The 15627-nt window shown below is 49.8% G+C and overlaps 1 protein-coding gene across 1 annotated transcript in view; it reads left to right on the top strand.

The window, feature by feature from the left end:
* The first annotated feature begins 4008 nt into the window (after positions 1-4008).
* Positions 4009-15627, top strand: part of COL11A1 (collagen type XI alpha 1 chain) — a 141768-nt gene continuing 130149 nt past the window's right edge. The window contains exon 1 of the mRNA XM_008147090.3: positions 4009-4136. Coding sequence (XP_008145312.2) covers positions 4031-4136 — 106 coding nt within the window. The 5' untranslated portion in view covers positions 4009-4030. The remainder of the gene's footprint in view (positions 4137-15627) is intronic.

The raw sequence follows: 15627 nt of genomic DNA, 5'->3' as shown, positions 1-15627 counted from the left end.
AGACTGTGGAAATAAACTCCCCTGTCCCCTCCCCACCCCCACTTTCTACCATAAACAATGGTCCCTCTGTGAGGCCAGAGGGACTAGCTCCATTTGTTTCCTTAGCGAGTTCTCTCCACCTCCACTCCTCTAGTCCTCTCTGTATGAGGAGCATCCACCCATGCGCAAGGGTTCTCCAGCCCCAGCTTGGTTGGTAAGGTCTCCACGTGGAAAACAGTGGTTCTGACTCTGTGTCCCCCGATGCCTAGAGATTGAAGACCTGGAAGGGAATCTGTTGGCTCTTCACCATGTTTAGTAAAACTCCATGAGCTCGGAAAATTGTCTAGAACTGTGGTCGGCAAACTGCGGCTCGCGAGCCACATGCGGCTCTTTGGCCCCTTGAGTGTGGCTCTTCCACAAAATACCACGGCCTGAGTGAGTCTATTTTGAAGAAGTGGCGTTAGAAGTTTAAGTTTAAAAAATTTGGCTCTCAAAGAAATTTCAATCGTTGTACTGTTGATGTTTGGCTCTGTTGACCAATGAGTTTGCGGACCACTGGTCTAGAACATTCACACTTCCCTAAACTGACCTCCCAATCAATCACCAACTTACTCTCTCCGCTCCCCTGACAAGCCAGTGCGGAGAGGCCAACTTAGAACACTGCTCCCAAGGAAGCCACTGTTTTTTTCTTTAAGCTTTTTCCATCTTGTTTTTTGACGGCTTGCAGCCAGAATGAATTCTACAAAGAAAGCCGCGCAAGCCCGTCAAACACTGCTTCTAATGTGCCCAAGTAGGAAGTGTCCTCGAGCTGATTGTGCTGCGGGTTAAAGGCTATGTCGGGAAACCGTCACATTCGATTAGATTTGAATCTGTGGGTAAACAGTGAACAAGGACGGGCTGAAAGGTGGCGTGGAAACTGCCCCTGGAAAGTAAGCCATGCCAAGTTGAAGGTGGTGAGGTCTCTTCTGCTTCCCCATCTCCATTTCTCTCTTTAAAAAAAAAACAAATAAATAAATATTATTATATATATATATCTTTTATTGATTTCAGAGAGGAAGGGATAGAGAAACATCAATGATGAGAGAGAATCACTGATCGGCTGCTCCTGCACGCCCCCCACTGGGGATGGAGCCTGCAACCTGGGCATGTGCCCTGACCGGGAGTTGAACCTTGACCTTCTGGTTCATAGGTGGACGCTCAACCATTGAGTCACAGTGGCCGGGCCCTGTCCTCCATCTCTTCTTGGGCAATAACCTTCCTCTCTATGAGTTCATCTCCTGGAACCCATGGGCAGGTTCCTGGGCTCTAGATCTGGCTGCTAGCTACAGGCTAGCGGGATTGGGCATCATTAATATTCCTTTCTATGCATCTACTGTATTTCCTCCCAGAGGCGTCAATTCAGACCCAGGCTATGCCTCGCTGGGCTGGGGCCAGAGGAATTTAGACCACAGAGTACAGAGAGCCGAAGGTGGTAATGGCTCTATTCACCCAAGTCCCTTTGCCTGAAAGGACCCTTTCACGTGGTGAGAAGGCCTGAGATGTGACTGGAAGGCGGGGCTTGCTAGACTGACTGCCTCATTTCTCACCTTCTGTGACATGTCAGGCCTCGAAATGCCCCATAAATCAGGACAGGGATGGAGAAACAATTTGAAACACCATTTGACACGTTCCTACAAACCCTGTAACTCTCTCTAGCCATTGAGTTGGTTTCCCATTTTGGCAATCTCGCAGATATGTATATCTAAACTTTGTATTAATTTCACCAGTTTCCATTTAAGGGATGACTTAGAATAAGTTTAAAAATATACAGAGAATTGGATAGGAAAATAGGGTCTCAAAAAAAGTGTGGACACTGCAAAAACACACACATTTTTTCATTTTGAAGAGATGAAGGACAATGAAGATTGTAAATTGACCTAAGTTCCCACCATAAAGTTTTCATTTGTAACCGTACATTCCAATTTCGAACACACTCTGATTTTGAATCATTTTATTAAATTAGCGACTTGAGGTCATCATCTAAGAAGCTCGTTGGTGATACTTCTCTGTAGCTGACATAAGCATCCCACACATGCTTTTGGCAGCATCCTTAACATAAAGTAAGAAGTCAACTTCTCGATATGGGAATGGTTCTTTGCCACTGAGATTGACCGCCACATTGAAGGTATATTTTAGTGGCTCTCCTCATTTTACATGTATGGCATCCTATGCATGTTGTGAATTCCATCTTGGGCCTCACTCTCTTCTCTGAGCACCTTCCAACTCTTAAACCACGTAACTAGAGCATCTACTTCATCTGATGAGGTCTAGTTCCATAACTAATAGAAAGTTGGTTCCGAGAGATGAGTGGACATGTGAGCCTCATACACGTAGTTGGGAATTCTTACACTGAAGTATCTTAACTACTCGGCCTAGGTCCTGGCCAAAGCTGCCCGCCTCTGTCCACGGGGACACGTCTTCATCCATTCAACAGGCCTCTGTTGAGTGCCTAATGTATGCCGGCACCTTGCTGGGCTCCGGTCCAGAAAACTGGAGAGAGACACCTTAGGGAATAAGGAACAGGAGGAGCCAACAGGAAGCCATATTTTAGACGGGGGGGGGGGGGGGGGTGCGGAGCCAGGGAATCTGTATCCCAGGTGTAAGCAGGTTCCTCAGAGCAAGGGTGTGGAAGGTCCTTCCACCCCCTTCTCCCCCCCCCCCCCCCCCCCCACACACACACGTTTCACTGTGCTGGGACCATGGTTCCAGCTCCGGAGGCCTTTTGCTGGTGGCTCTCCAGGTGTTTCCTTCTCCCATCCTACCCTCTCCTGGGGACGAGGACAGAGTCAGCTGGGACATTCCATTGAACATTCATTCAATTGCTCAATGGCCATCAGCGCCCGTGCATCTCTGGGCTCTTCCTCGCCCGGCCTCGGATCAGAGCCCACAGCCTCTCAGTGGAGCTGGTGCAGAACTGAGGCAGTTCAGAGAGACACCTGTCCATGTCAGTCCCAAAGGAGAGCTTCCCTTGAAAACCACGGGTGCTGACCTGTTTGGGTGCCTCCATCTCACCTTGAGCCCCTTCTTCTAATTCTCGGTGTAAAAACAGCAAAACACACGTTGGGGAGTCCGAGGAGCCCGGAGTCCGCCGGTCCCCCGTCTGCTACTGCTAGAAGCTGCAGATCTGTGCCCAGGGATAAGGTTACGCCGGCGGCCAGCCCGCACTCCGGCGGGTGGGGATCCGACGCGGGCCCCTCCCCTCCCCCGCCGCCGACCCGAGGCGAGCAGACGGGCGCGGGGAGACAAGTAGCTGTTTTCACTGAACACAGAAGCGCCTTGAACACTCTGCGCGCTCCGGCTCCCCGGCCATTCCTTTCATTCCCAGGGCGCAGGAGCCAAGCACGCGCCCCCCGCCACTCCCTCCCGTCGCTTCTCCGGGGCTCGGGGCGGAGAGAGGGGAGGCGGGAGGGGGGCGATGGGGGCTGGTAGGTGGGCTGGGCTTGCTCCCGGTCGCGGTCCCAGGGCCCGGCCCGAGGGGGGCGGGCTCGGGCCGCGCGCGCGGCGTGTGATTGGGTCTGACCCGCGGCCGGCTTGTCAGTTTCGCGCGCGGGGCAGGGCAGGGGAGGGGGGCGCGCAGGGGAGTGGGCGGGGGAGGGGGCTGCCCGGAGCCTCTCGCCCGGCCCCCTGACGGCATGCAGCCTTTAGGGGCCCGCAGTCCTCTCCGGTTTTTGGAGGAAGCCCCTCACCCGCCTTCAGTCTGAAGGCAGGGCCCCGCGGAGGACGGATCGGAGGGTCCCGGCCGGCGGGGGCCGAGCGAGAGGGAGAAGAGGGGGGCCGAGGGACAGGAAGGAAGCAAAAAACCATCCAATTTGAAAAGAAAAAGCCCTTTGATTTTTTTTCAATTTTAATTTTAATTTTTTAATTTTTTTTTTTTTTTTTGCTCCCTGCTCCCTCCCCAATGGCTGTGTAGCAAACAGCCCTGCGCTACCTGGGAAGGGACGCGAAGTTGGTGCGCGGTCGCGATCTGGTGGGTGGCGGGGCGAGCTCCCGGCGGCGAGTGCGGGGCGCGGAGATGGAGCGGTGGCCCTCCCGGTGGAAGACGAGACGGTGGCCGTGGAACCTGGCCGTCACCACCCTGGCGCTGACCTTCCTCGCCCAGCCCCGAGAGGTCAGAGGAGGTAAGACCGCGGGGGCCTGGGGGCGGTGGGCGATCGCCGTCCGCCGGGCGATCTCATTCTGCGCCCCTCCCCCTCCTGCCCCCCCCCCACTGCCCAGGCGCCCCCCAGACCCCCCAAGAAAATACTCTCCTAAATAAAATCCAGATCGCAGCTGCCACCAGGTTGGAAGCTCAGGCTGGAGAGCGAGGTGGGTGTAGGCGGGACCGTAATGGGAGAAGAGGTGGCGGGGACGCCGATCTGTCAGGCGCGGAGCCGGCGGAGGTGCCCTGGCCGCGCAGAGCCGTGGGGAGAGGGGGAAACTGTTACCTGGACTCGGGGGCGCTTGTGCAAGCTTTTGTTCCACACCGGCCCCCAGCCCGCCCTCGGAACGCACATCTTCTGGTTCCTTCCGATTCTGGTGAATGGAGAGAGCTTTTTTTAGGGCTGAACTGGGCCGAAAACACAGAGAAAAGGGATAAAGGGAACCTGGTCAAGTTCTTTGTCTGGAATAAAGTGAGAGACGGGCTGTTTTCCTTCCAGGGATATGAGAAAGCAAGGGGTGGGGGGTGGGGGGTGCTGGTGAATGGAGAAGACTGAGAACACGTGTGTGTGTGTGTGTGGGGGGGGGGCGTTTTGGTGAGATTTTAAGTGGGAAAGTGGCAGGTTCTTAGGGACGGGGTGGAAAATAGGGGGGAGGCTTCTCCCCGAGTTTCAGCCCCCGACTCTCCACCACGACCCCCGCCCCCCACTTCTTGCAGGTTGGACGTGCAGTTCTCCTGGAGAATGATGAAACTGGCCGAGCGGACGGGCTGGGGGAGGAGGCACAGGATCGGAAAGGGAGGGGAGGGCGGGGAGGGGGCGCGGGTGGGGCGGGAGGGGAGAGGTAAGGAAAAGTTCCTACGTGGCACCAGCCGCTGTTCCAGGAGCTGACCTGTCGGGAAGACCGCAGCCCTGTCAGTACCCGGGGAGGGAGAGCGACTTCCCTCCTCCCCCCGCCCCTGCCCCCGCCCTTCCCCGCAGAGGCGCCGGCCGAGCGGAGCGCTCTGGTCCGTTAGGTGCTGCAGACTCGGCTGGCTGGCTGGCGGGAGGCCGCCGTGGCGAGCCGGGAGCCCCGAGTGCCGGGAGTAGAAAAGCCAGCTTTGTTCAAAGCGCACGGAGCAGCGGGGGTGAGGAGGAGGGTGGCGAGGCTTGGCTGAGGGAGGCAGAAACTGTCAGCCCCGAATGCGCAAGCTTGAGCAGAAACCGGAGTCTGGCCCGTGGGTGCCAAGATCGGAGTGCTGCCTGATGGGCGGTGGGGCCCCCGGGGGCCGAACTCCTGGACAGCAGGTCTGGATTCCCGCCCCACCCGCGCTGGCCTTCACCTTCCCCGGCAGCGAGCAGGCCGCGTGGCGTGGGTGCTTCCTCCACGCGACGTGCCCCCGTGCAGACCGTCCGCGTCCCAGAGGACCCTAGTTGCGCTTTAAAGAAGTTCTGCCCATGATGTCCATGCGTCCCTTTCTCCCTTTCCAAGGATCCAGAGCAGAGTCTTTGAAAATGGAACCCACCCCAAGTTTGCATTCTACCTTGGGTACCTGGTCCCCAGCGGGACTGGCCATTCTGCCCTCCTCCGTTCTGCCCTCTGCTGGTTTTGTTTATTATTTGGAATCCGAGCATCTACTTAGCAAGTGAGGCTTCTTAAAGTCCTCACTCGGTTAAGGAGGGAGGGATAGGCCATGACAAAAGTATTCTAAAGGCACCTATTTATTTAAAAAATACAGACACTCAGACTTTCTTCCCTGAAAGGTGAACTACAAACTCAAAGATGCCATTGTAGGCATTCAGGGTTAGAGATGTATGCTTCTTTTCCTTAAAGTTCTAAGGATAATCAGAGAGAGACTACATTCCTACCCTTGTAAAGTAGCTACTTACCTGAAACACTTTTAAACAAACATCCGGGTACCACAGCGAATCATGATGGAAAAAGAACCTTCCCGGTTATTATAAAGCCAAGTAATGTGAGACGTAGCCAAGCGCACAGATCCTGTTGTTTCTCTGTCCTTTCTGACGAACTGTCTTGAAAGTTCTGGGATTGCTTAGATGGTCGTGTTGTAAAATGTGGTATTCGTTCAACCAAGTGCTAGGTGCTTGCTGCTGAGTGGGAAGCTAGATATTCACTCCAACCTACTGGTGGGCTTTCTAGCCTCTTGATAAACTTCCAAAAAGACCTGGTCCTATATTAATGCCTAAAAGGAAACCCTGGCCTGAACCATCACACGGGGACGTGAACCCAGTGTCCACTTCTCAGACTAGCCTTTAGGTGTGCACGTGAATGAACAGTGAGTCCGATTTTGATCCAGTTTCTAAGCAAAGGTGCCGTGTGCTAGAATTATACTGTGATGTACTGATTTCTCAGAGATGCAGCAGTGTGATTTGGTCGCTCGACCCAAAGTTGTCTTAAAACAGCCTATTTTCATCTAAAATTTGCATTCCTGGGATTAAAAATAGTAAAGCCTTCAAGAGTTACGGGTTTATAATACATCCGACCCAGAAGGAAGTGTAGTTAGGACCCTGAAGCATCTAGCCTTACAGAGAAAAGCTCTGGAATGAATGGATTCAAAGAAAATTTACGATCTCACACCGTCATCATTTTACTTTGCACATAGTAACCTTATCCCTTGGTAATCTTTAACATGCTCATTCTAAATGTGTGGTATTTATTATGATCTAGCACAAAAGAGTTTTATAATATATTCATTTACATTAGCTTCTAATTTTAGCCTGTGGTTAACGTAAATGTTTTATCTCAGAAATATAAGGGGTTTCTCTGTCAATCAGCCCATTACGTTTTATAGACAGGACTTGAGGTTTCCCCGGACTCTGTGGTGACTACTCTGTGATGGTGCTAAGATAGGAGGTTTTAAAGTTTTAAAAATGAGTTAAGGTACGATTAAGTACCAAGAAAAATAGCATCTAATTGGATCATGTTTTGCTAATTAATTTGGGATTCGATCTTTGGTGGAAGCCAAGACTGTTCTTGCAAGAAGTGGATTCATTTTATGAGAAACTCCCAGAGCTTCTCGCCGTGGGCAGTGCGCCCTGCAGCGGGGTGTTGTCTTGAGTGCCCGGGATCAGCAGGTGAAATGGTGCTGGCTCCCGCGGCCCAGCTAATCCATCTTTGCAAAGAGATCCAGCTGGGCCTTGTTGCTTAATCAGAAACCAGCTCAGAGATCAGATATACTTCTGATAGTCAATGCAGTGTCCGCGAGGAGTACTAATAATGTCTCTTCATGTGTTACTTTCTATTCACAATGGACAAAGTCTGCAATAGAGAAACAATTAGGAAAAGTAGGTATCTTCCAAGAGCGTCATCCTGCGTGCTGTACACAGGTAGCCTCGGGTTGGGTGGCATATGCACAGAGGGAGTTAGGGACACGTTCACAAAACTGTCTGCATGTCTTAAATTAAGTGTGTTGACATCTTAAACTGACTGTTGACCCCATAATCAATACTTGACAGAGTCTACTTTATCAAAATCACTCTCTGAGTATATTCTGACAATTGCAGACAAAATTAAAAAGTTGTAAAATGAGAAATGTATATATTTAGATAGCATGCTTGCTCACAGGTATTTATTATTTTTTTAGGTTCTATATTTGTCTCTCTTTGTGACTAAATTAGAAGGAGCATATCATTCATGTTAAGTTATTCCTAAAACATAGCAAGGCAACTATGAACCCCTTTTCAGACTTGTGGGTAGGCTTTCTATCAAAAAAAATCTAAGTACTTCCCCTGCCTTTTTTTTTTTTTTTCTAAAAATTTTTTTTCTATTCTGGGACAAATGATCTTCACTCTGATTAATTTACTGAACTGCATCCTATTTAATAATAACAAATGGACTCAAATTAAGTTTGGCTGAGGGTGTCTGTAATAAAAAGAAAAAGGTGTCTAGATTTTTTAAGGGAATGATAGGCAGAAATTATTATAGAAATAATAATACCACCTTCTTATATACCACCTTCTTGCTTTACTGTAAGAAAACTGAGGCACAGAAAAGTTGTTAGCTGAATACTCTTTCTCATAAAAAAACATTCTTATACTAGCCATGGTTTTTCTAAATGAGTAGGGGAAGATCTGCAATAGTGATGTAAATAACTAAAAAATAGTAGTCTGAGACTTTATGGAATGACTTAAATGTATGTGCTGGAGTGCTTAGTGAGAAGATGGGTTCAGTGAGAAGGACTGATTTAAAAGTGGAGAGGAAATAGTTATAGAATGCATTTAAAAATTCCTCAACTTCCTAAGATCAGAGGAAGGTGATTTTTGGTTAGCTGTATTGTTAATATGCCTAATTATCTGATTCTATAAGTTTATCTGTATCAGAATAGAAAGCATAATAGTTTGTAAAATATTTTTGTAAGTATTTGTGGCTGGATTAAGAATATAGTGTTGATCCTCTCTAGAGTTGTTACTGGAGAGGCAGGTACAACTTTGAATTTTTAAGAAGCTTAGAAAATTATATATGTATTTCACATAAGGCAAATCATGTCAGATTTCTATGCTTTTCATGTTTATTTTATATTGATTGGATGATATATCCTATATAATAAAAGCCTAGGTGGGGTCACGTGTGATATTATCACAAGATGGCCACCACAAGATGGCCAACAGGGGAGGGCAGTTGAGGGCAAACAGGCCAGCAGGGAAGGGCAGTTGGGTGCAACCAGTCCTGCAGGGGAGAGCAGTTGGGGGCGACCAGGCCTGTAGGGGAGGGCAGTTGTGGGTGATCATGCTGGCAGGGGAGGACATTTGGGGGTGAACAGGCCAGCAGGGGAGGGCAGTTGGGGGCGATTGGGCCAGCAGGGGAGGGCAGTTGGGGGCGATTGGGCCAGCAGGGGAGGGCAGTTGGGTGCAACCAGACCTACAGGGGAGGGCAGTTGGGGGCAACCAGGCCGGCAGGGGAGGGCAGTTGGGGGCCATCAGGCCAGCAGGGGAGGGTAGTTGGGGGTGATCGAGATGGCAGGGGAGGGCAGTTGGGTATAACCAGGTCTGTAGGGGAGGGCAGTTAGGGGTGACCAGGCCTGCAGGGGAGGGCAGTTGCGGGTGACCAGGCCTGCAGAGGAGGGCAGTTGGGTGTGACCAGGCCTGCAGGGGAGGGCAGTTGGGTGTGACCAGGCCTGCAGGGGAGGGCAGTTGGGGGCAATCAGGCCGGCAGGGGAGCAGATAGGCATCAATCAGGCCAGCAGGGGAGCTGTTAGGGGGCAATCAGGCTGGCAGGCAGGCGAGTGGTTAGGAGCCAGCAGTCCCGGATTGTGAGAGGGATGTCCCAGATTGGAGAGGGTGTAGGCCGGGCTGAGGGACACCCCCATCCCATGCACGAATTTCATGCACTAGGCCTCTAGTATATTATATTATATTATACTAGTGCACATTAAAAGGGGATTAATTAGAGGAAATAATTTAATATTGCTATTTGCCCTTTCTCTATAATAGAAGTGTCAGAGATGAAAGAAAATTAGTAAAATGTATATGAAAACCTTCCTCCTGTCAGAGTCTGGGGCTCACCATGGGACCCAGAGTCAAGTCCCTGCCCACCTACATGCACCTCAAAATCGCATGAGACCCAGACTCGGCCTTCCCCCTCACCCCCAATTGGGCTAGATTCAGACCTGGCCAGTCCCACCCTTGTCAAGCCCTGCTGGGCAGGGGGCATAGCCTCAGGTCCCCTGGCCTGGCGCCAGGACAGGGGGCATGGCCTGAGGTCCCCCAGCCCAGACCAGGGTAGGGGGCATGCCTTGAGGTCCTCCATCAAGCCCCGCCAGGTGGGGGACACGGCCTGAGATCCCCTGTCAAGCCCTGTTGGGTGGGGGCATGGCCTGAAGTCCCCCGTCAAGCCCCGCCAGGCAGGGGGGCGCAGCCTCAGGTCCCCGTCAAGCCCCGCTGGGCAGAGGCACGGCCTGAGTTCCCCCGACCCAGCACTGGGGGTGCACCTTGAGGTCTCCCATCAAGCCCTGCTGGGTGGGGGGGCGCGGCCTGAGGTCCCCTGTCAAGCCCTGCCGGGTGGGGGATGTGGCCTGAGGTCCCCTGTCAAGCTCCATGGGGGCAGGGGAGGGCGTAGCCTCAGGTCCCTGCTGATTGCTCTTTAAGGCTCCTGATGGGAACTTGGCCTCAGCTGTGGGTGCAGCCATCTTTGTGACAGAGTGATGGTCAATTAGCATATTCCCTCTTTATTAGATAGGATAAGTTATATGACTTTTATTAAGGCAGATAATGAATTATTACTTGATATGGGTTGTATGTTTCGTAGATAATCTCTTTTTAAAAAACAAGGAGTCAACCTTGGAAAAATAAGAGGAGAGCACTTATTAGTGCTCATTCTAATTAAAGTTGTTCCTTTGGATTGTCTAAATATCTGAAACAACAGAAACACCTTCTACCTCAGGAATAGATACATAGAGGGCTAGTTTGTAAGGAAGTACTCACTCTTTTTTAAAAAATATATTTTTGTTTATTTTAGAGAAGAAGGGAGACGAGGAGAGAGAAGCATCAATGTTGAGAGAGAATCATTGATCTGCTGCCTCCTGCATGCCCCCTCCTGGGGATCGAGTCTACAACCCAGAGAAATGCCCTGACCAGGAATGAATCCGTGACCTCCTGGTTCATAGGTTGACACTCAACCACGGAGCCACGCCAGCCAGGTGGAAGCACTCCCTGTTAATGGGCAACCATAATATTTGTCGCGCTGGCAACACCATGGCAGAGTTCGTATTTCTACCACAGGAAGCCTTTTCCTGTATTTAGGGAAAAGCAGTACCTGTCCTTAGGCCCCTGGGAAGACGCCATGGGAGCCAATTATACTCCTAGTGTATCTAACAAGTCATGCACACACAGGGTTTTGTAAGTGCCAAGCCTTCCCATCGTTTTGCATACCTGTTAATGATTATATCTAGGTCTGTAAAGGCCAGGATTCTCTTGTGCCCTAAGTGCACTTTTCTTTCCTCCTGCCTTGGAGAAACGATTAGGGGCGGGTGGTGGGATCATTAGGAATTCAAGGCACTGGGGAGTGGGGCCTGAGAGCCTGTCGTTTCGGCTTTTCCTCCTTCACTTCCCTCCTTTAATTCTGGGGAAACGTGAGCTGAGCTGGGAGTGCTGAGAGGAAACCAACCTTTTCTTTTCCTTGACCATTGAAGTTTTGTTCCTCAGCAAAGAAGAAAGAGAGGTACACACAGAGGCTATAAGATGTCGCCATGTTCCCTACATTCTCTCACCCAAGAGTCAACTTTCAATGCAGTTTTCAGTGTAGCTCTTAGTGTACTATGATGCCTTCCTTACTTTTGGACTTTTTTTCTTCTAATCTCACATTTAATTCAGAACCCGAGGTTTGTTTTTCGTTGTTGTTGTTTTCATTTCAAACTGCCTCCTATGTTATAACGCATCAAATACAGTTAGTTCTTCTTTCAAAATCGTAACATGGTTTAATTTTTATAGGTTCATGTGTTTGTTCATTTCTGCTTTCCGTTGTGTTGGATCTCACCCTGAATAATACCAGCTGCTAGAGCAGATGAAAGTCAGTTTTAAAGGGATTTCGCCAGGACTGTCTATTTATCAGTTACAGTCCGGGGCCTGCCACGGACTTGGCCAGTGGCTCTTTAGACATTGGCCGATCCCCAGGCCTACTGTTATCTGGTAAAACAAACTCTTTGCTTGCTGCGCATGGAATTAGAGACAGTGCTATTAATTTGGGAGAAAGAACCCAGAGAAAAGAAAGGTTATCATATTTCAGAGTAAGAGGCCAGCTTAAATACGACTGGACAATTGAGAACTAAACCAAACCTGTGTCAAAGTGCTTTAGCACAATCAACTTTTGCAATCCCCTCAAACCTTCTTTTTTTTTTCCCCCTCTCTTCTTAAAAAGCATGTCTTTCTTATTTTAACCAAATTTAATTGCTCCTGAATGAGGCCCGCACTGTACAGGCCCATGAAGGTCCCTATTCACAGAACCCAACGCGCATAGGGTGTCACCGGACGCTTCCTTCCTCTGTCTGACGGGGGCCTGACATCCGGGCTCGAAGGAGCGAACCTTAGACTGTCGGAGGCACTTGGCTCTCCTTCCTCGCTCAGCTTTGCACCGTTTCCTGAAAGGGCGCCTGTTGCAATTCCTGACGAAGCTGCTGGGAGGCTCCCGGGTGCGCGTGTCCCCTGTGGCTTGGGCAGCTCTGCAGAGAGGAGCCATAGCACCGGGGTGCTCCCCGCCTTCTCTCTAGGGCAGGGCTCTGGCAGTGGAGCTCAGCCTGCTACCTGCTGCCAGGCCTCTCTGAACGCTGACGGGCCTTCAACCTATTTCGCTGGTTCTGAGGATAACTGTGTTGTCCAGACAGCAGTAGCAGGAGTCAGTGTGCTCTTCAGAATGGCCCCTCCAAATGTCGGGGTTCGTGACCATTTCCCACCTGCTACAACCCCACCCCCGTCTACCCTGTGCATCAGCCATGGTTAACCACCCCAGTAGGGAGGCGTGCAGGAGGCAGCCTATCCATGATTCTCTCTCATCTCTGATGTTTCTCTTTCTCCCGCACCCTTCCTCTCTGAAATCAGTAACAATATATATTAACAACAACAAAAAAGGCTGAGCTGCAGCATCCTATCCCCAGGCGGATATACATAGCAGTAAGGGCCAACACTGTGTGCACATGCTCACTGTGTAAGCGCTTTCCATATGCACTCTCATTCATTCTGACAACTGCCCTGGAAGTACCCTAAGATTAAAATCTTCCTTTCACCCACGAGGAAGTCAACAGAGAGGTTAGTTACTTGCCTGAGGTCACACAGCTACTCTGTGACAGACCCACACAACCTTGCTTTGGATCACTGCCCAGGTGGACTTCATCGTGGGTCCCAAGCCTTCTCCACAGCCTCCCTGACTTATGATTATGGCGCCGCGGGGTCTAAGATGAACGCACAGAGCATGCAGCTGCACCCCAGTCCACAGGATGTCATTTGTGTGCAGAACTTAGTGCCGCCGAGGAGACAGGAGAGGTCCTGGCGGAGGGGGTGTTATAATTCAGGAGCTCCTCCGCCTGCACGAGAGTTGGGTGGTGGAGGCCAGATCACTGCTGTTATTTACGGGCCCACCTAGGTCCTAATGCTGGTGGAAAGCACAAAGGGGGCGGGGGGGGGGTTGCTCGGAGCCAGCACCTGTTGCTTTGTTCCTTTGATTAAATAAAGCAGAAGCCGACAGCTGTTAACCTGTTGGCGTTCCAGGGTTAGATTGGGGTTGGCTTGGTTGCATGAAGTAACAGGGACTCTTGCAAATTGCTTCCTGTTCTAAGCAGGACTCACTGCACGGAATACCGGGCTTATTCCACTTTGGGGGCTGATGTATATAGGAGTATGTTTGTTACCTCCAATGTGAAGGTGTCAGATCTGATTCTCTAGAAGCTGTTTGGAATGTAACCTCCTGGGAGAATGAAACTGAAAGATGCCTGTTGTTGTTGTTGTTGTTTTTTTGTGGAGGGGAACCACCACATTATCATTATCTTAAAAATCACTCATTCATGTTACTCTTGCTCTAGGAGTTGCTGGGGATTAGTTAGTGAATGTGGTTTGGTTTTATTTCTGTCCCCTGGTGTCTACCAAGACGCCAGAATACACAGTATGTGACACAGCCACTATTTAGATTATTAACTATCTTCTCACTTTGCCCTGGGACTGGAACAGGTGAAACCCAGTTGACTTGGAGTGGTGGGAGGGACTCCTCCTGTCCCGCCGTTAGCAGTAATCAGCCCGCACGCCCTTTCCCTTACTCACGCTCTAGAAATGAGTGAGTTAGAACTTCTCTCTAGCTTTCTGCATCTGGGAAACCGTTTTACGCTTTCTCCCCAAAGATGCCCCTGAATATTTAAAGCTACTGATGGACTGTCGTTTGCTCTAACATGGTAATCTGAGAGAGGGGAAAAAACACATAGGGAGTGGTGTTTTTGCTTTGGCCCCAACATAAACCATCATTTCACTTGCCTTCTGGTGAACAGGAACGTTTAATCCAAGAATGATATCTGTAAAAGTAATAATTGGGAAAATTTCTATCACATATTCATTTTTGAGCTTTTTATCTGTTTTGTATGCTATTAGGGATTGTCTGATTTTGCTTAATAACTATTAGAAAGAGCAGCCCATCTGTGTTTATTGCTTTATAATTATTTTAGTAAACATTCTTCATGTTAGAAAGTAATTTGCATATTACACATATAATTCTATTACAAAGTACCATCTTTAAGCAAGGAGTATATAGTTTCAAGTGCTGAATATGATTGATAGATAGGTTGTAGAATTGTTTTGGAAGAATGTATATATTTTTTATATTTTATTCCTATCCATTGCAATTTTACACTAAAATCACTCGCAAAGGGCCTGGCCAGTGTTGCTCAGTGGTTGAGCATTGTCCCATGAACCAAGAGGTCAGCAGCTCAATTCCTGGTCAGGGCACATGCCTGGGTTGTGGGCTCCATCCCCAGTGAGGGGAGTGCAGGAGGCAGCCCAGTGATGTTTCTCTCTCATTGATGTTTCTATTACTCTACCCCCGCTCCCTTCCTCTCTCTAAAATTCAATAAAAATATATTTAAAAAATAAAAAAATAAAGCCACCAGCATAGGTATCTTTATCTGCTTTATTGAGTGTGTCGCAAGCACTTAGAACAGCTGCTGTCACATAGTAAACATTGGTAAGCCTTTGTTGAATGAAGTGAAGGTGTTAGTCGCAGCTCTAATGAACTGCTCTTCAATAACCTAATTAAAGACCTGAGTTGTGGTATGAGATTATGTTTATCAATCACTGCCAGTGTCTACAGAAGTGTATTAAACAGATTTTTGCTGATACTATGCTGATTTCCTGTAAACATCCATCTCTTTTTTGCCTCCAAGCCAGCTAGGATCTGCACCCTGAACACTCCCCACCTGCTCACCATGGCTTTTTCCTCGAGTAGCATTTAGGCAGTACCTCCCGGAGGAATACCTCTCCTCAACCAAGAAGCCTGGGGTAGGTGACCTGGCAGCACATCGTACGGCACAGTGGACTTCCTCCAAGCGGGCTACCCATCACAGAGCATTGGCGCTAAACTGAAAGCACCCTTTTAGTCTGTGTAAGCAATCTGGCCTCGAGCACACCATACCTGCAGCACGGCAGAGGGCAATGCACCTTGGCTGACTGCGTTAATGCGCTCCTGATGCGGCCAATGCCACTGAGTCAGGAAGACAGGGGAAGCGGCCTGGCTGCATCTCACAATCATTCCCCGTCCATCCCTGTGGCTCTCCATGCAGGCGATTTGGCACGGAATCCGAGCGGTGTTTTATGAGGCTCCGCAGGTCATTTCATACTCAGTCAAGGGTTGACAAACCTTCTGTATCAGGAAAGAAATGGACGCGCAATGGGCATGTGCCTCACTTCTGGATAGGGCACCGGAAGGCAGCGAAAGGTTATTTATCTGCGACGCGCAAATCACTCCCTCAGTAAGTGTACTGTTGTCCAACATCAGCGGCTTTGCAAA

The sequence above is a fragment of the Eptesicus fuscus genome, chromosome 22 (assembly GCF_027574615.1).
Source record: "Eptesicus fuscus isolate TK198812 chromosome 22, DD_ASM_mEF_20220401, whole genome shotgun sequence".
Lineage (NCBI taxonomy): Eukaryota > Metazoa > Chordata > Mammalia > Chiroptera > Vespertilionidae > Eptesicus > Eptesicus fuscus.
Note: the sequence above shows the minus strand (reverse complement) of the source record. Positions and strands in the feature narration are given on the sequence as shown.